A 20187-nucleotide genomic window follows, 5' to 3' on the forward strand; every position below is an offset into this window, starting at 1 on the left:
CTGTCCAAATGCAGGTAGGCAGAAGATCATGACAGATGTACGAGGTGCTGGCTAATATATCCTGTTTATCAAAACTAACATATCTACCTCCCCCTCAGGATCTGTTCCCGATCCTGTAGAGAGAAGAGGTACACCACAAACACTGTACGAGCGTGAGCATTCTGAAGGGGTTTGGGGCCAATTCAGAAGGGGATAAGGTAAGATTCAAAACAATCTTTTGGCACCGTCTGAAAAAAGCTTAGGAACAGAGATGCAAAGCTACATTTAAACAGTGCCAGAATGTAGAAATGTGCCAGGCTACATGGGAAGACCATGAGATTAAGAAGATTATTGTGTGTGTTAGATGAGGATAAAAAAGAAAAGGAAAACAAGGGAGAATTCTGTGGGTACGTTCCATATCCAGCGGTTTTCTGTCTCCAAACGTGTGTGTGTGTATGAATTGTTTACTGTAAGTCCTCTGAGGGAAAGCTACCCAAAGCAAGACCACAGTAACAAGGCACAGCAGCCTACCAATCGGCAGAGGCCTGGTGGGAGAAGGACCAATCGGGAGCCTTCATAGCCTGGGGACACCACTGCGTTAAGAGACCCCCACCTGGGTCATCCTCTGAGATGAATAGTGTGTGTGTGTGTATATGAGAGTGTGTGCACTTGTCACAGTGTGTCTGCATCTATATACTGTGTGTGTGCGCGCGTGTGTGCAAACCCAGCAGGAATTATTCTCCTGTCAAAGCCTGGGCTGGTTTGTCATGGGGTCAGCCGCGTCACCGTGGTTGTCATGGCAACAGGTCGCCACGGTAGGGGTGTGAGGCAGACGTGAAGGTTTGCGGCAGATTGAGCCTGGCATGGGACAGAACGGAGCGCACTTCGGGGGGGGAATATCCCATGAATCACTGCTGCCCTGGCATCACACCGGCCATTCAACACAGAGGAGGACCGGGATGTGAATGAAGGTGTCTGATCAGGGCCTGATGCACCTCACAGGAGTATGTGAAGGGCCCTCTCTGAAGGGCCCCACATTGAAGGGCCCCCTCCCCCCTCCCCCCCCCCTCCCCCTCTCCCTCTCCCTCTCCCTCTCCCTCTCTCTCTCTCTCTCTCTCTCTCTCTCTCTCTCTCTCTCTCTCCCTCCCTCCCTCTCCCTCTCCCTCTCCCTCTCCCTCTCCCTCTCCCTCTCCCTCTCCCTCTCCCTCTCCCTCTCTCTCTCTCTCTCTCTCTCTCTCTCTCTCTCTCTCTCTCACCCCACTCCTGTGTGTTCATGTGTCCGCTGAGAGAGCGACTTCGGCCTCCACCTGCATCGACGCAAAGGCGCCGTTTGAACACCCCGGCCACGTCCGGTCCCCGCTGAGCTGTGTATTAGAGGCCTAGCTCTCTGGGGGGGGGGGGGGGGGGGGGAGGAGGGGGGCCAGCGCAGGTCGGGCCGGGCCAGCGGATGACAGCCAGATAAACGGCGGGCCGCCACCGACTTCAGCTATGCTGCGACCCCATAAATTCAACCCTTTATCTCTGGGCGGAACGAGAGGGGGCGGAAAAAAAAAGGAGAGTTTCCCCAAGTGTTTTCCTGCCGGCTTTTACGGGGCGCTTCGCTACAGGAGCATCGGGCGGTGGCGATGACAATGATTTATTCATGGAGCCCAAGCGCCATTTGAAGCCTTTCAATTCCAGAGAGAAAGAGGAAAAAGGAATCAAAAAGGAGGGAAAGGAATAAGATAGAGAGAGGAGGAGGGTGGGTGAGGGATAGAAGAGGCATGAGTGGGAGACCAGAGAGGAGGAACGAGAGAGGCTGGGCTACGAGGCAGCTCTGAGTGATGGAGACACTCCATGTTCCTCGGTTAAGGAGCCGTTCCCACGGCGGCAGGCGTAGATGAGAGGCGGCGAGCTCAAGAGAGCCGGGGCTGTGATAGGCCGGGGGTATTAGACACGCCGGAGACTCATCGCCATTTCAGACCTGCAAAGCCACGGCCCGTTTGCTCCATTACAAATCCCAGAGGTGAAGAGAGAGAAACAGAGAGAGAGAGAGATAGAAACAGAGAGAATGAAAGTGAAAGAGTAAGGAATGGAGGACAAAACCGAGGGGAGAGGACGGAGGAGCAAAACGAGAAAGAAAAAAGTGGGATGGAAAAATACGAGAGCGAATGAGCGAGAGAGCCAGAGAGAGGGGGAGAAAAGGAGGGGAAGGCCACCGTCTCCACCCTGGGTCTGTGGTTACCAACAGGACTCTTTAGAGCCTGTAACGGCTCGTTTCACAGCTAGGCCCTTTGATCGGCAAGCTGCTCTTTTGTTCCTTGTGTTCACCCCAATCATCGGCACACAATGGTGGAGCTGGACCCACAACAACAACAACTGTTAGCTCTATGGCACACTGCGGTCCGCACCACAGCCCCAAAAACACCCTTTAAATTACGCATCATAATTTTTTGGGACAAGAAATCTCTCAGCTAAGTCCACAGGTGCTCAAAACAACAGCCAGTCCCTTTTGAGAACAGCAGTCTCTTGAGAGGGAAGCTATTCCAAAGAGGTGTGTCCTGGTGTGTGTATTTCAGGGGTGTGTGTACGAGTGCTTACCTCAGGTGTCCGACAGCTTTGGTGCGGACCAGTGAGAGGATGATGTAGTCGTTCTGCTGACCCTGGAACCTGTCCACCGTCGTCACCTACGAAAACGCACATTGCTTACTCAACACACACTCCCAACACACACGGTATATTCTCACACGAATAGCAGACACGTGCATACACAAACCCTGCGTGGTACCACTGAGTTAGCTGAAGGCTTCCACGCAGTTGTGTGTGTGTTTGTCTGGTAGGGATTTTGTTAAAACGTTAAGGGGAGCGATTTTATTCACTTTTAAAATGCAGCGGATCAGGGGTTCTTTTTTGAGGGAAGGAGGGAGGTGGTGGTGGTGGGGGGGGTTTGTGATGTTGTAGGTTGAAACTCTTATCGTGTTGGGCCACACAGAGGGGGATTTGATGGGGGGGGGGTGATCAGGCTTAGAAGGCACCAGCTAGCTTACCTGGGGGTGGGGTGGCTCAGGGCCAGCACATAGGCCACACACACACAACACACGTGCTCAGGGCTATTCTAGAAGACTAGAGAACAGTGAAGAAGCTCTGAGTGGTACTTTCATTCATCTCCACACTGATAGGAGTGTGTGTGTGAGTGTGTGTGTCTGTGTGTGTGTGTGTTAGGCCGGCAGCTTAATTCCCTGCTAATCCAGAGGCTGTTAAGAAGACACGCTGTAAAGACTTCTCGCCCTCTCGTACAGCGGAGCTTTCTTAGGTGTTGTGACTGTACTTTACGCAACAGTGCTGCATACTGGACCTGGACGAGGGCCAGGATTGTGCACAGCTGAGCGGGCAAGTTCCACTCCATCCACATCATATATCAATGGTTATCCTTAGTGGCTTTTTACTGGTCTTCATTGTAGTGGGATTAAACATAAATGCATCTTTATTTTTTCATACACTACGAGTAGGCTAGATATAGGCATAAAGGGGTAGGGGTATATACAGTATCTGCTAGATACTGTATATACCCCTACCCCAGCACAATTCCTACTGTACCCATCTATCCAGCTCTCGTCCCATCTACCCAGCACTAATCCCACAAACCCCAGCTCTAGAACTAACCAGCACTAGTCCCACCAACCTCAGCTCTAGAACTATCTAGCTCTAGTCCCATCTACCCAGCTCTGGTCCCACCAACCTCAGCTCTAGAACTATCCAGCTCTAGTCCCATCTACCCAGCACTAGTCCCACCAACCCCAGCTCTAGAACGATCTACCTCTAGTCCCATCTACCCAGCACTAGTCCCACCAACCTCAGCTCTAGAACTATCTAGCTCTAGTCCCATCTACCCAGCTCTGGTCCCACCCGAGCAGAAGGCCTACCCACAGCACGTCTTCCAGACATGCCATGAGGGGGCCTGGAGGACAGGAGGCTGAAACGGTGTCTCGCTCTCCCGTCACTCTCCAGAGCTGGATCAATAGGACAAGGGCCCAGCTCTCCTCACAGCCTCAGGACAACAAAAGCCGCTAAATAAATCATCCTGGCCCCCCGATTGGTCCAATGCACTATTCATCGACTGGGAGTCCCATTGGTCGTGACCCCTCCAAGTCCCCTTACGGGGGTGTAAAAAAATAAAAAAAGGAGGGAGAGAGGGATGAAGGGTGTAGGGAAGGAAGGGAGGGATGAAGGAAGTGGGAGAGAACAGGGTAAGGAAGAAAAGCGAGGAGAGGAGATCAAATGAAGAGGGGAGGAGAGAACCAGAGAGGATGGGAGGGTAAAGAGGAGAGCGATGGAGAGGGGGGAAGTGAGACCCATACTTATTTCCGTCTCCCTGTTGCTACATGGAACAGGTGCAGCACCAGGAGCAACAATATGTTGTTTTACAATGGGGGTGAGGCGTGGAGATCTGTCGGCTCAGTTAACATAGCCAGGCACTCCCAGGACCCCCCACACGGACGGACGGACGGACACACACACGCGCACGCGCACACGCACACACACACACACACACCCGTTGGCATCATAGCCTGCTCCGAGAAACCGAAGGGGCAAATATGCCACATGGTTTAAAGCCAACATTTTTCCAGGGCAACATTGGGGATTGAGTTATTCTGGGCTGGCGGGTGGATGAACAGACAGAGGGAAACAGAGAGAAAAAAAGATTTCCCTAGGGCCAAGTGTTTTGCATTGTGTTTAGTTATTTATGAGAAATCTTCCGGGGAGTGGATTGCAGAGGTCATGGCATCCTGGCAGAAGCACGTGTGTGTGACTGACACACACACACACAGACACACACACACACAAATAGGAGACATCTGACAGGGGGAGAAGAGGCTCCCTTTCTTCCACCTTCCTCCTCTTCCTCCTCCTCATTATGGTTGACAACAATGACACGCTTTGTCTCAGCTGATGGGCTCCCTATTCAAATATTCATGGGTTGGATCTCTGCTCTGTCTTTCAATCAATCTCTATCTCTCCGCCAGCCCCTGTCTTCTTCCAGGTCCATCTTGGTTATTGACGAGGGAGGGAGGGTCATGGAGATACTGAGGTCAGACGGTCTAATTTGTCTCATTCTTCTTCATTGGGCTGCTCTCAGGCCTAATTATGGGCGAGGAAGAGGGGCTCTTTCTTTCTCCGTTCCTCTGGGAGGTGACGTCAGACTAGCCCCTGGCTGCTGGGTCGCTCCAGCGGCCCCCAGGCCCTGACACACTGGGTCTGAAGGCCTGAAACTAGGGCCAGGTACTGCTCTATACTGACAGTATAGTCACGATGAGAGGGATGAAGGGAGGGATGGAGGAAGAGGCAAGAGTTAGAGTTGGAAAGCAGAAACAGAGATGGACAGAAAGAAAGACTTGAAACCCCCCCACCCCTCCCCCTTTTTTGTCTCCTGCGGTGAATACCAACTAGGAGGAGACTAATTAACCTTATCACATTGCCTAAGGATTCTATCAATGTCAATGTAATTTATCCCTGCCCCCCCCCCCCCCCCCCCCCTCCCCAGAGGCCCTATACGGAGCGCGTGTGAGTGGGTATAGCTGTAAATCGAGTTTGCATTAATGCGATCCTGCATGAACAAAGTGACCTATTCACTTATTGAGAAGATACGGGTTAAACAGCAGCGAGTGGTTGGGGGTGTTTAAGGGAAGCACCAGGAGGGGGGGGGGTCTGCTCTCTCTTCCTCACAGCTCCTCTGAAGGACCGCAGCACCAACCCTGATGTTACAGATGCTGACCCAGAATCTGGTTAGCATATGTATGGGAACTATTCTCAGCCTAGCTGTGTGGCTTGTGGAGTCCCGTTTACCAGTCTGACTTTATGGATGTGTCTGTTTGTGTGTGTTTGTGTGTAATTACGGTTGTCAGATAGGACTTGGCGAGCGGGTGACATTTGTTGGGTTTTAGCGGTTGTGACACGCTGTCAGATGCGCTCTGGCCACAACGCCAGCCAGCGTGACCTTTCTGCGGCTCGGCACTTTCCCCAAACAGGCTCTCTCTTTCCCCTCCCTCTCTCCCTCGCAGACTCCATTTCCCTCCCTCCCTTTCTCGTAGCAGCTAGTCATTCCAGCGAGGTCAACATTGGACCAACCTAACGAGAGAGGAGTGTAAGAGAGAGAGAAAGAGAGAGAATAAACTGGCCAGAGAGAGGCAGCAACAGTGCCCGAGGGACTCTGTTGAAGAATGGGAGGACGGAGGGCAGCGGGTGAGAAAGAGGAGGGGACGGGCAGAGAGAGGGGGTGGTGGTAAGAGGCCGCGAGGCCCGCTGCGGCAGACACCTGGAGGTGAGGAGGACATGTAGGAGGTGCTGGAGAGGGCAGAGAAAGGGGGGGGGGGGGGCGGTGGAAGAGCAAAGCACACACCGCAGACCCGTCTGGGCCGCTTAGGGCCGTGTCTGAAGCCACGCCCTGACAGCACCATCGTGTGTCCCCTTCACAGGGGACGCTTGTGTGACGTGGCTGTGAGCCGTCGAGCTGAAGAGTGTGTGTGTGTGTGTTCATACCTTGTTGGGCTGTCCGAAGAAATGGTTGCCCGCACAGCGCTGGTTAATGACGTCTCGGATCAAATGCTTCTGCCCGTTGTAGGTGGTGAGGATGCTGATGCGGTCGCCGGGGTAACCAAGTAGGCGCATGTACATGAAGAGAGCCACCGAGTACTCTGCCTCCGCCAGGTTCTGGGGAGAGAGAGAGCGAGGGAGAGAGAGGAAGGGAGAAAGTTAAACTGGTGAGTAAGGGGTGATAGGGTTGGAATGTGTGTGTGGTGGGGGGGGGGGGGGGGGTTGGAGCAGGGGGGAGAACTGGCCTCTTTGTGGGGCCACATGTGTGTGTGGGTGTAACAGGGTGTGTGTAGGGAAAAATGCAAGCTCATTGGCTGGCAGTTGAACCCGGGGGGGGTTGGGATGCCTAATTAGATTTTGTCATTTACACACACACACGTGCAGTCACTCACACACCGCCAGTGACAATGCAGATGTGCCATCGCCTGGTCCCTCCACACCTCCATGGAAGAGTGGCGACCACAGCAGTGTGGAGGAGAAGGGCAGCGATGTGGAGATGCCAGTCCTCTGGGCCCTGATCCGGGTCACACAGGCTGGCCCACACCAGCTGAGGACTGCAGGCTGCACTCTCTCTCTCTCTCTCTCTCTCTCTCTCTCTCTCTGTCTGTCTGTCTCTCTCCACCTACCCCCATTTTTCTGCCTCTCCCTCTTTCTCTATCCCTTCCCCTCTGTATCTCTCCTTTTTTTATATCCCTTCCTCTATCTCCATCTCTTCTTCTCTCCATCACCCTCTTTCTCCACCCATCCATCCATCGCTCTCCCTCTCCCTGCCGGTCTAGTGTTTGCGTTCCCGGCAGAGAGCCTGTCATTCATACGTGAGTAGCCATTTTGATTTGGGCTGGAACTAAAATGCTTATCTGACTCGCAAAGCTCAACTGAACTACAGAGTCCTCTCTACCGAGGTAAAGTCTGACTCAGGTAGTAGATGTGCACCCATGTGCTCTGCACTGCACCCTTCTAGTTCAGAAGCACACGGTGGGGATATTCTGTAACGGAAAGCGAAACAGTGACCTCACGCTTCTGACGGGAGCAGGCCTCGCGTCGCTCGCTCCTGAGGCTCTGGGCTGTAGGGCGGATCACGGGTTCTGTATCATTAAAGTCATGTACGGTTGAATTTGAGAGCGAGACTGTTTTAGTAGTAAGCGTTTCAGTGTGATCATCTTTTTCCTCCGACGGATCCTAATCAATCAAAAAAAAAAGTGACGAAAGATGACACCCAAAATCTTTTAAATTCACATTCGAAAAATGTTCTTAAGTCCCCCCCACCCCCCTTCCTCCTCCCTAGACGCACAAGGTTTACAAATTAAAATCATGTGCTCCTCAAAATGTCACCAAAATAAAATGTATAAAGGCCAAACAGAATGCACAAATCTGTTTTAATGAAGCCTCCATAGAGCTTCTCATTAAGCCTGGGCATCTGGTACACGACCAACCCCAGACCACCTAACACACACTGGGCAAAAATGTGTGATGTTGTTCAAAGCCCCGTCTTACCTACCCTGATAATCACGTCCTCTTACCATGGAACATTTAGAGAACATTGGCAAAACATTGCACTCTTGTGTTCCAGCTTAAATAGCCTGTTCACAGCAGTGGTCCTCAATATATGCATACATATGTATATATGCATGCTTACATACATATAGGCTGAACAAAGTCTTGCTGAGCAAGATTACAACGCCCTTCCCATACATTCAGATAGGCAGGCGTGCACACGCACGCACGCACGCACACACACACACACACACAATGTGACCGTTTTTCGGCGGCGCCCTGCAACTGCCTACAGGTCTCATGTCTCTGTTTAATATAAATGTGATCTCAAGCCCAGAGATCCTCCCTGTAACCATGGCAACGCAGCTACCTCAGCCCCGCCTCCACGGGTTGAGTTAAACACCCAGAGACAGGAGCGGAGAGAGAGAGAGGGGGGGGGAGGGGCAGAGTGCAGGAAAGCGCAGTAAGACACACTCCTCCTAGTCCTTAACCAATCAGTCTAATATGACCGGCGGCTCTTAGTGTGTAAACCCAGCACAAGCCTCTCTCGACAGAAACCCCCCCCAGAAAGACAGTGGCCTGAAAGCAGCTGACTTGAACACGACATATGCTAAGATGTGTGAACAAGGCTGGACGTGAGGGAAGTGAATCTGTCGCTACGGGAGACCGAGGGGGGTGGGTTCTTGGTGACCCGCTGGAGCCCCGTGAAGGAGGGGGGTGACGGTGAGAGGGAACTAGCAGGTGCTAACGTCACTGCTTTTAGCAAATGAGCCGAGGCCAAGCAGGCGGGGGATAGATGGCTGCTGGCTGGCTCTCCTGTTGCTGCCGCCTGATGGAGAGCCCCGGGCTGTGTGTACGTGTGTGTTGGTGTGTGTTCAATGGGGTTGTGATTGTGTTTGCACAGCTGTGACGGGCATTCAACAACATTGGACTCTTTTGCCTCTCTGGTGTCCAATTGTAACCCTCTACCCTTTGATTATGTGTGCTTGTGTGTGTGTTGCGGGGCAGGGGGTAATAGAGAGACATGGGTAACTCCCTAGAGATGCCTGGAAATGGCAACCTGCAAACGGAGAGAGGTTCATGTGACCTGATGTACCAAGACACATGACGTCCTGGGCACATGCTGTGCATCTACTAACAATGGGCAGCTTCAGTGGAAGCACACACGCGCTCTGGTGCACGCGCTCGCACACACACACAGCGCGCTACAAGGTCTGAGTGCAGGGCTCTGTAATGAAGAACACAACGTGTCTGTTAGTCTGAAGGCCAGAGAAGTGGGGTTGTCCTGTACAGACTGTGTTAGTGGTGCACTACATGGACTAATGAATATGTCATATGGACCTGTCCCCAAACCATTACGGTTAAAAAATAAATGACTGCGCAGAAGTCTTTATGTGAAGTGTGTTTGTGTGCGTGTGTGGAGGGGGAGGCCGGGAAAAAGGGTCATAACTGGTGAGTGTGTGTGTGTGTGTGCACTACTGACCTGGTAGAAGTAAGGGTTGGGCTCCGACTCGCCCACACCGTTGAAATCCTCCACGTTGACCAGCTGGAAGTCGAAGGTGAGGCCAGGGTTGGGTGCCTGGAACTGGGGTAGGAGCTGCACGTGGGGCAGGTTTCCCAGATGCTTATAGCGCCAGTTGTACAGGTTACAAAGACTGGGGAGAGGGCAGGAGAGAGGTAGGACAGGGTGGGTGTTACAGACAGTTAGGCTCTGTTTAAAAACACAATGGATCCCAGGACTTAGCACAAATGCTAGCATATGTGTTAGCTTGGAATGTGTGTTACCTTAGCATACGCATTAGCTTAGCATAGACCCTGATCTATATTTCACTTTATACAGGTTCAGTTACAAGCTAGCACATGAGAAATCCAGACGTCCCACTTCGCCAGAGGACACTCAACCTAGACCTGGGGTTTATGCTAATGTACCACTCTATACCCCTAATGTATTCATCCATGGCTTATTAGCCAACGAGACAGGCCTGAACTCACATGACCTAGCAGTTCTTTTACTGTTGGCTTATGAACGCGGCCCTAGGGACCTTGCTAATGGGCTAGTGAGGAGGGCTAAGGTTGAAGTGAACTGGAAGGGCTATTTTAGGATTTCAGTTCTTTGTTACCACACAGCAAAGCAGCACACAGAAAACCCCAAATTCTTCTTTCGTTTTACAAAAACGCCATGCCTCCACCCCTCCGTCGACGCCTAACCTCATACATCCCTGGGAGCTTTGTTGAATTCGATAACGACGCCGTCCGAGTCATTGTGGACGTCCTTGTAAAAGAAGAAGATCTGGGGGGAGGGGGGATTTCAGGGAGCCAGGCGGTGAAGCGAGGCCGAGGGAGGAGCCTACCTTGCGCGGGCGCGCCCCTGCGCGTCCAGGTCCACGGTGGGCACCCCCAGGCGTACAAAGCGGGTGAAGAGGGACTGCTCCATGTTGGAGTACTTCTGGAAGGCCATGTTCTTGATGACGGGCGGCAGCTGGTGGTGGTCGCCGATCATGATCCAGCGCTTCAGGCGGCTGTAGCCGTCCTCCGGGTTCTGCGGCGGGGAGGAGGAGGACGACGGGGAGTTTGAGAGGGATGTAAACACACTTTGTATCTGTGCTGGGTGGCAAGGATTTAAGCTTCCCTCCACGGCCCGTGGTGGTGATGGGGCGTGTGTGTGTGTTTGGGGGGGGGGGGGTTCGGTCAAGCTAGATCTGTGTAACACTGTTTATGATTCACCCCCCAACCCCCCTGTGATCTTCCCTACATTTCAAACACCTCTCTCACCAGCGACGCTTACACATATCTGCTTTTCACACTGACACACTGTCTCTCCCTCTCTTTTTCACTCACTCCTTCCGACATTTCTGTTAACTGAGCGGTGAACTCGTGTATGCTCGCTGGCATGAGAGTGGTGCGATGGAAAGAGGACACCCATGGGTATCAATAAAGTATAGCTTTTCCTTTCAGAGGCGGATCCAGAATATTTGTCTCACAGCAGGGGAGAGAGACAGGAGAAAGAGAGAGAGGGGGAGAAAGAGAGCGACAGAGTACGGGAGAGCAATAAAAAAAGCAACAATATCTGCCTCATTACGAAACCAGGGCTGATTAAGGAGGGAGAGGAGAGAGAGATAAGCTATCTCTAGTATGTGCCTCATGACTGAGGCCAGGCTGATGAGAGGCAGAGTTTAATTGGAGCTTGACCCCAAACAAACCTGATGCTAGCCAGGCTCATGAGTCAAGCCTGATTCAATCAGCCGTAAAGGAGGCGACGTGGAGCAGATGAGGACTGAGAAGGAGTCCCCTCGTTTGGCCTGCTCAGGCCGTGATTACAGCGGCGAGCGAGCGAGCATGGACAACGGCTGTAATGGAGCGAGAGAGAGAGGAGGGGAGGAGAGTCGAGGTGAGAGGGGAAAAAGAAAGGCGAGGCGAGGAGGAGAGAGAAAAGGAGAGAGTTGAGGAGAGGAGACTCAGAAAGCGAGGAGGAAGAGAGACGCCAGGTTGCTGCTGGACACACTGGCGTGTTTAATAGTCTTCTGTGTAAACAGACGCCAGGGTTATCTGGGGCAATTAGAGCCCGTTAGTGGAACACATCCAGTCTACCTGACAGAACAGCAGCCTGGCTGGCTTCACGTGTGTCAGGGCCTCCTGAGAGAGAACAGACTGACAGACACGCCCAGGCGTGGCTGAAACACACTAATGCCCAGCGCTCAGCAGGATCGACACGTTATGTAATAAATATATCGGGGTGTATTCGTAACTTAGTACCTCAACCTGAATAAAACAGTGACACAACAATGGGGGTTTGGACTGATCCTATTACAAATGTAGGATTTTGTTCTGATGAGATTCTGGTCCTAATAATCCAGGGATTTAGTCGGCGTATAAATCAATCTGGATTGATTTTACCTGCAGCAGGAGCGGGATGAAGGTCTCGATCTCCAGAATCTGAGCTGACTCCTCCATCAAGATGTTGTCATACTGAAGAAACAAACCACACAAACGCCAAGAACGAATGCCACTGAATGATCCGGTGTCACGCACTTTGTGAACGGATGTGCACGTCGCTCTGAACAGACGTGTCTGCTACATGACTGCATTATTAGAAGTGATACATCTGTGGCCTGGGGGTATTTGTGTGTGTGTGTGTGTGTGGGGGAACCTCACCTTGAAACCCAGCTGGACCAGGTCGTGGCGTTTGAGGGCGGCGTGCGTGCAGGTCATGGCGATGATCTTGGCCTCCTTCACCAGCAGGTACTTGGAGCGGTCCAGCCCGCTCCTCAACAGCTCGAAGGCTCGGAACTCCTGCCAGGCACACGGGGGGGGGGGGGGGGTCAGGGGTCAAACACGAAGGGGCTGATCTCTCTTGACAGGCATTGGCTTTGATGTACCATGGTGGGTCAAAGGGGCAAATGCCACTCAGAGGTCACACTAGAAGGGTCACAAAACACTATCTTGCTTACTTAGGATAACCGATTCCCAGCAAACCCTTGAGAGGTTTGCTCAAAAAAATCAAGGAGGGGAAACAGGACACTAATGGCATGCACGTGACCTCAAGTCCCTGCTCAGGAAAACCTTCGGGTAACCATGGGATGCATTTAAGGTGTAACGTTACTGTTCAATATCTTTTCTGTTGCAGATTCTCTTACATGGCTAATATGGGAGAGGGACATTGGGCGCATTTGTTTCAGGTCGAGAGACTACCAACGAGTCTGTTGGCTGATATCATGAGTCTATTAAAGACCTGGATGCCGATGGGGTGGAAGGTGGACGAGAGGGGAAGTGGGTAAATCAATGTCCTATTTCGGGAGCGGGGCAGTGAGGGGCCCTGAGGGCAGCGCCACATCAATAATTGACGTGTTACTATTTTACTGTTACTATTTTAACATTAATATTAAACCGATCAAAACATGCAATATTGATGAGGGCTATTTTTACCCCCCCCCCCCCCCCCCCCGCGCGCTCGGCTCCAGGGTTACTTGGAGAGTGAAACTAAGACGCAGGCTAGTGAGTCCAGCCGTTGGGGCTCCACGGAGCAGAGAGAGACGGGAGCAGGGAGCAGGAGACGAGCGAGGGCAGCGTCTGGTAGGAACTGGGAGGTCACATGGTCTCCCTGTCTGTCTCCACAGTGATGGAGGGACGAAGGGAGGGACGAAGGGAGGGACGAAGGGAGGGACGAAGGGAGGGACGAAGGGAGGGACGAAGGGAGGGAACCCCCCCCAAAAAAGCGAGGCTGACAATGAAGAAGGGAGGGGAAGGAGGCAGGCAGGGAGCAAAGGAGGCAGGGAGGCAGGCGGCCAGACAAGATCTTTTTCCTTCTCCTGTGGCACCGGGAGGAGGGGGAGAGCCTTCTGAGCGGAGGAAACAGATATCACCCCCCGAGAGCAGCCGAGGTCTCTCTTTGATTATCTCCCGATACGAGGGCGCCAGACAAATCAAGGCCAACACACGTGTTGGGGTGTTACCTCTGGCCAATAACTTCTTTATTGCTTCTCTGAGGCCTTCGTGTAGGCCCCATAAATCTGTAATGTTGTTGTTATGTCTATATGAAGACCGGGCACACCTAGGAGAGGGACACTGGCTCATCTTGAGGTGTGTGTGTGTGTCTGTGTAGTTGGTGTGTGATATGTACGCTCTATATTATATGTGGGTGCGTGCATGCGTGTGGAGAATGTGTGTGTGTGTGTGTGTGTGTGGTGAAATGCAGTCTTTGCCAGACCCTCGAATCTTTCCATTGGCATCTAGAGACGGCGACTTGTGCCACTGCCAACAGGGTCACGCCGAAGAAGGAGAGGAGAGAGCGTGTGGAGGGTTAGGGGGGTGGGTGGCATGTCACCAATCATCATGTAAGCCTGAGCCATCAAGCACACTCATGAAAGCAGAGCATGAGAAAGATGGAGCGAGCGAGGGGGGCAGGGAGAGAGAGAGAGAGAGAGAGAGAGAGAGAGAGAGAGAGAGAGAGAGAGAGAGGGGGGGGGGAGGAAAAAACAGCCTGTTCTCTTCTCTCTCTCTGAGAATGGCGACATTCTCTCAGGCTGGGCTGATGAATTCAGCAGTTTTGACATCTGGGGCTGGCGTGCATGCGGCGGCTCTTTAGCTCGCGCGCCAGGACCCATGAGGAGGACAGCTGTTGAATCACATGCAGGGAGGCTACCGTGGTAGCTAGCGCGCTAACGGGAACCACCGCCGGGGAGGGGGAGACGACGACTGGCCCATCACCACTCTGCCTGGGAGAACTTGTCAGAGGGGGAAACAGTCGCTAGTGCTTGTGTGTGTGTGTGTGCGTGTCTGGTCACAGCTGGCCTGTGAGGGACACTGAAACTGCTGACACGGTGAGTGTTTTTCTGCTTGTGTGAAAGACTGGGCTGAAGACCTGTGCGTGTGCGTGTGTAACCCCTTTTTTCTACAGCCGGGGAAGGATCTCTCTGAAGTGTGTGTGTGTGTGTGTGTGTGCGCGTGCCGACCAGTGTGACCTGCTTACCTCCAGCTGGGTGAAGATCTTCTTGATGTGTCGGTAGCAGCCCTCGGCGATGTCCATGTCCTCCTCGTAGGCGCGGCCCCTGAACACGGGCTGGGGGGCGTTGGAGAAGTACTTGTGGAAGGGGAAGTGGGCGGCCACCGCCCCCGCCTCCACCACGCGGCCCTGCCTGGGCCTGACCTCGCTCATGTACTCCTCCCAGCGAGACATCACCTGGGACGAGAGAGGGAGGGGGGAGAGCCCCTCTCGGATGTCACGGTCTGGAACAAGGGGGACGGCGCGTCGCTGATATTCCACGCGCGCACAGGCAGACGTAAAAACGCAACACAGAAGCTTTGAACGCAGACTACTGTGTTGAGACCCCAGAGGTGAACGAGGGTCATCGCACTCATCCGATTCTAAAACTCACATGAGAACTTATTGCTTCACTCTAGAATACAACTCCTACCATCCCTCTCCTCTCCATCCCCTTTCCATCCATCCCCTCTCCATCCATCTCCTCTCCATCCATCCATTTCCTCTCCCCATCTATCAAATCCCCTTGTTCCGCCTCCATGACTGCCCTAGCCCCTTCTGTCCCTCTACTCTCTTCTATTCCACTCATGGTCCATCCCTCCATTCCATTGCACGCCTGTTTGTCCTCTCTTCCCCCCTCTCTCTCCACTGCACTCCTCAACCCTTAAAATGTCCACTCCCCCCCCCCCCCAGACAGGGAGGCTAGTCTCCTTTACTCCAGACCTGGGAGGGTTATGTAAGCTCTCGGTTCTGCCGGGTATGACAGCCGCCGCTGGTCCCCTCTCTCTTCTAAAAGGTTCTTTATCACCATCGTCTATTTCGGGCTCAAGGAAGGAGGAGGGGGTGGGGTGGTCGGGGGTGCAGCGTCATAATTGTCTGTTGTGGCACTCTTCCTGGAGCCCCGCGAGCGGTAATGAGGTGACGGGAATAAACAGCCGGGGATAATATTTAGATATTCGCTGTCTGGGCGAAAACGCTGGAGTGAGAGAAGGAGATGAGGGGTTTGAGTACTGTCACATCACGCTAGGAGGACGCACCCGGAAGCGGTGCGGGGTGTGGCGGGGGCAGGGAGATCACCAGACGAGACAGCTGAGCCGTTCTAATGATGGTAAATAAGACCGGAGGCGGTCAGACAAGCCGCGTTGAAACCACGTCAACGCACCCGGCCAGACAGAAGCCCCTCACCTGGTAGAGGTAGAGGCGTAACCACGTCAACGCACCCAGACAGACAGAAACCCCTCACCTGGTAGAGGTAGAGGCGTAACCACGTCAACACACCCAGGCAGACAGAAGCCCCTCACCTGGTAGAGGTAGAAGTGTCCGGCCGTCTCGCAGGTGTAGGACACATCTCCAGGGACGTCCAGGCTCTCCTGCAGGCGCCCCACCTCCCGTAACAGCTCCAGCCTCCTGGCCAGCACGTAGTTCACCCTCCCATACCTGACCACACACACACACACACACACACACACACAAACAGGATGTGGTGAAGGAGTACTTTGTCATGCACCCCACCCCCCTCCACCTTTCCTCCTCCCATCTAGGTTTCCATAACCTTCATAAGAGCTCCTCTGGGCCTCCCTCCCCCTCCCCCCCCTCCCCACCAATAATAATCCAATCAGATCAATCTATAGCTAACTCAATGGGATTACTAATAAGGGCTGTTGGTGAGATGATAAAGGACATAACTGATGTAGGCATGAAATACCATTGAAAATGAATGGGCCTAATGCTGTTGCAGCAGTGATGATACTCTAGATGTTCAGTATATACACAATTGCTATATGCGTGCATATGTAAATATAATAATACGGATTTATACGTAACTATTTTTTGGGGCATCTCTTATGACTGTCAAACTTAATGAATACCAGACCAGCGTGTATGAAAGAAAGCCTCAAACAAAGTCATCTGATCAGGCCTCACCATAATAATAATAACAACTGGGTGCGATTATTCGGTAACACCAGGACATGCCAAGTCACATTCTGAGGGGCGGGGATAATACCCGGACGAGGTGTGTTCTATTTATAGACCCACGCTAAGCTGCTCAGCAGATAATTCAATCAGAATCACATTGGCTGGAGATAGCATTAAAAGAAGTACTGACCTTGTTTTCTAATGACAAAAGACCTGCGACTAGCTATGTATCCGAGACGACGCACACACAAACGCACAGGAAACACACTCAATTAGAACGGAACGCGAGGGTGTCTCACAGTGGCTCTCTTCTTCCATCCCTTTCTCCTCTCCCAAACACCACTTTGATATCTCATTAAGCGGGAGGACACGGGTAGAGGAAGGAGGAGAGGTATCGTTAATTAGCAACGCTGCAACCTTCCCTTTGTTCGCTGGTGAGAGGAGGGGGTTTTCAGACCAATATCCAGTGCTAATTGGACTGTGGTTTACTGGGGTGGAGGGAGTCAGCATGTTGGAGAGGTTGAGAGAGCCTGTAGAGGCTGGGAGAGTATTTGTAGAGGCTGAGGGAGTATTTGTAGAGGCTGAGAGAGTCTGGGAGAGCCTGTAGAGGCTGGGAGAGTATTTGTAGAGGCTGAGAGAGTATTTGTAGAGGCTGAGAGAGTCTGGGAGAGCCTGTAGAGGCTGGGAGAGTATTTGTAGAGGCTGAGGGAGTATTTGTAGAGGCTGAGAGAGTCTGGGAGAGCCTGTAGAGGCTGGGAGAGTATTTGTAGAGGCTGAGAGAGTATTTGTAGAGGCTGAGAGAGTCTGGGAGAGCCTGTAGAGGCTGGGAGAGTATTTGTAGAGGCTGAGGGAGTATTTGTAGAGGCTGAGAGAGTCTGGGAGAGCCTGTAGAGGCTGGGAGAGTATTTGTAGAGGCTGAGAGAGTCTGGGAGAGCCTGTAGAGGCTGGGAGAGTATTTGTAGAGGCTGAGAGAGTATTTGTAGAGGCTGAGAGAGTCTGGGAGAGCCTGTAGAGGCTGGGAGAGTATTTGTAGAGGCTGGGAGAGTCTGTAGAGGCTGAGAGAGCCTGTAGAGGCTGGGAGAGTATTTGTAGAGGCTGGGAGAGTCTGTAGAGGCTGAGAGAGTATTTGTAGATGCTGGGAGAGGCTGTAGAGGCTGAGAGAGTATTTGTAGAGGCTGGGAGAGTCTGTAGAGGCCGAGAGAGTATTTGTCGAGGCTGGGAGAGTCTGTAGAGGCTGAGAGAGTATTTGTCGAGGCTGGGAGAGTCTGTAGACTGAGAGAGTATTTGTAGAGGCTGGGAGAGTCTGTAGAGGCTGAGAGAGTATTTGTCGAGGCTGGGAGAGTCTGTAGAGGCTGAGAGAGTATTTGTCGAGGCTGGGGGAGTCTGTAGAGGCTGAGAGAGTATTTGTCGAGGCTGGGAGAGTCTGTAGAGGCTGAGAGAGTATTTGTCGAGGCTGGGAGAGTCTGTAGAGGCTGAGAGAGTATTTGTCGAGGCTGGGAGAGTCTGTAGAGGCTGAGAGAGTATTTGTCGAGGCTGGGAGCGAGTCTGCAGCGTCCATTCTTCTAACGAAAATCTCATCTTTACAAAAAACTGGTGTCTGTCAATGCTAGTCTGCTGTCTCTCACGTGGCTCAAATTCACCCAGGACGCATCATGATGACAACATCCCCAAACTACTTTGTTATTAATTGCATGTTTATCATGGTATTGTTCATAAAACCATTTCTTGTACGCATTGTGCTGTAAAACCAAGACACGGAGGATCCACAGGGCCCAACTGGTCTCGACAGCCCTGCTGTGTGTTGCTACCAATCTCAGACTGCACGAGAACACGCTGGAAATAGAAGGATGGGATGAATATTCAATGAGGTCCGGTTATTTTTATCCCAGGGCCCTTTATGTGTTTGAACACAGATGGGCAACTTTAAACGTGAAAACATTCGTCTGATTCAGGAAAAAGGCGAGCAGGGGTAAAAAAAAAAAAAAAGATATATGTAAGAAATTGCGGCAGTCATCCAACTGTGAATGTTTTGGGTATCCTCTGATGTTGAGAGCTCTCTCCATTTCTCTCTTCCTCTCCTCGGCATCCCCCTCTCAGGTTTGTGGTAAGTGGTCTAAAGTGTGCTGGCTTCCCTCACTCTGTGTCTGGGACGGGCTGGGACTGAGTCAATGTCCCTCAGGGCATTTCAGGAATCACAACACACACACACACACACAACACACACACACACACACACAATGTGGGTGTGAGAAGCACAGGGGCAGTCCTGGGTAAGACTCTAGTGGGTCTCCTCGTCTAAAAGCAAACAGCTCCCTGCATTGCCTCTGGCACACAAACAACTAGTACAACTGTGTGTGCTTCTTCTCTCTCTCTCTCTGTGTGTGTGTCTGCATGAATCAGAGTACAGGACACGAATCCCACACAAGTTGGAAGTTTCCCTTCCTAAGCAGGCCCCTTCAGGGCACAGTGGCTGACAGTCAGTTTACGGCTCAGTTCAACCCAGGAGGTCTCCTCCCTTCACTGTTCCAGCCTGACCACCTGCTCGGACAAACAAGCCTCAAATGGGTCGCTAAAACCTGGACTGAGGGAGGGCCCTGCACCCGGGGCCCGTGGTGCTGCTTAATGAGGCAGGGCTGGGAGACTGGGCCTGGGGGGTGTGGAGGAACAGCCGTGCCTAATGAAGAGGCCCCGGGCCATGGAGGAGAACATGGGGAGTATTGACTAGGCCTGTCACTGTGTTGGCTTAAAGCTAATGGTGTGTGTGGGTAGCTGTGTGTGTGTGTGTGTGAGAGTGTAGTCAGTATTATCCTGATAGTGGTGACTGTTGAGTGTGTGCGTGGGTGTGATGATCAGTATTATAGTATTACCCTGTGAGGGGTGCCTGCAGTGTGTGTGTGTGTGTGTGTGTGTGTGTGTGTGAGAGAGAGATAGGTATTACAGCAGTACCCAGTGAGGTGTGTCTGCAGTGTGTGTGTGTGTGAGAGATCAGTATGGTGGTCCTCACCTGCTGAAGTCCTTCTCCGTCTCCAGCTCCTCCTCTCCGTGGCCCATACGCAGAAGGTGTCGCTCATCGATGTCCAGCGCCATGATCTTCTCAAACAGCTGGTTCAGAGCCTGCCAACAACACACACACACAATTACCTGCCTGTTTATCATCATTAAAAGACAATCTGACGTTGAACTTGATTTGTTCTGTGTATATGTATGTCAGTTAATACGACGACTAACTAAGAACACACGCACGGAAGAGATTACAGGCCCTTCGCATGGTTATCCGGGTCTTCGGAACATATTGGCTTAGAATTTCATGCTCGAGTTTCCTGCAGCGGCTGGAGAACGTTTTTTCTACAAGAACAACATCCTCCCATCCCCTCCAGTGCTTTGAATTAAGATTGCTTAGCATGTGAGGGAGCAGACCTGCTCTGCGATGACAAATTGACATGGGAGAACAGAATGTGTCGGGGGAGATGGAGCAGGCTTTTTCATAACTGTATTTAGCGATTCTGCCAGCTTGCTGCCTGAATTTGGGGAGGGGGGGGGGGGGAAGAGAAAGGGGGCAGATTACGTTCTGATTAAATAGTGAACCTACAAGGCTATGGCCACAGGGGAGCTCCAGTTTTAATTTTCCCTCTCCAACTTCTTGGGGGACTTTATTAGTGTGATTACATTTTACATTTTTAGTCATTTAGCAGACGCTCTTATCCAGAGCGACTTACAGTAAGTACAGGGACATTCCCCCGAAGCAAGTG

The 20187-nt window shown here is 52.3% G+C and overlaps 1 protein-coding gene across 2 annotated transcripts in view; it reads right to left on the reverse strand.

Annotated features, from left to right (window-relative positions):
* aqr (aquarius intron-binding spliceosomal factor) overlaps positions 1 to 20187 on the reverse strand; it is a 44305-nt gene that overhangs the window by 3749 nt on the left and 20369 nt on the right. For both annotated transcript variants that reach the window (XM_062469203.1, XM_062469205.1), the window contains exons 25-33: positions 19443 to 19552; positions 15823 to 15958; positions 14510 to 14719; positions 12196 to 12333; positions 11938 to 12009; positions 10395 to 10582; positions 9527 to 9698; positions 6496 to 6666; positions 2560 to 2645 (exon numbers count right to left, since the gene is read on the reverse strand). In XM_062469203.1, the coding sequence (XP_062325187.1) occupies positions 2560 to 2645; positions 6496 to 6666; positions 9527 to 9698; positions 10395 to 10582; positions 11938 to 12009; positions 12196 to 12333; positions 14510 to 14719; positions 15823 to 15958; positions 19443 to 19552 (1283 nt within the window). The remainder of the gene's footprint in view (positions 1 to 2559; positions 2646 to 6495; positions 6667 to 9526; positions 9699 to 10394; positions 10583 to 11937; positions 12010 to 12195; positions 12334 to 14509; positions 14720 to 15822; positions 15959 to 19442; positions 19553 to 20187) is intronic.

This window comes from Osmerus eperlanus, chromosome 9, assembly GCF_963692335.1.
Source record: "Osmerus eperlanus chromosome 9, fOsmEpe2.1, whole genome shotgun sequence".
Lineage (NCBI taxonomy): Eukaryota > Metazoa > Chordata > Actinopteri > Osmeriformes > Osmeridae > Osmerus > Osmerus eperlanus.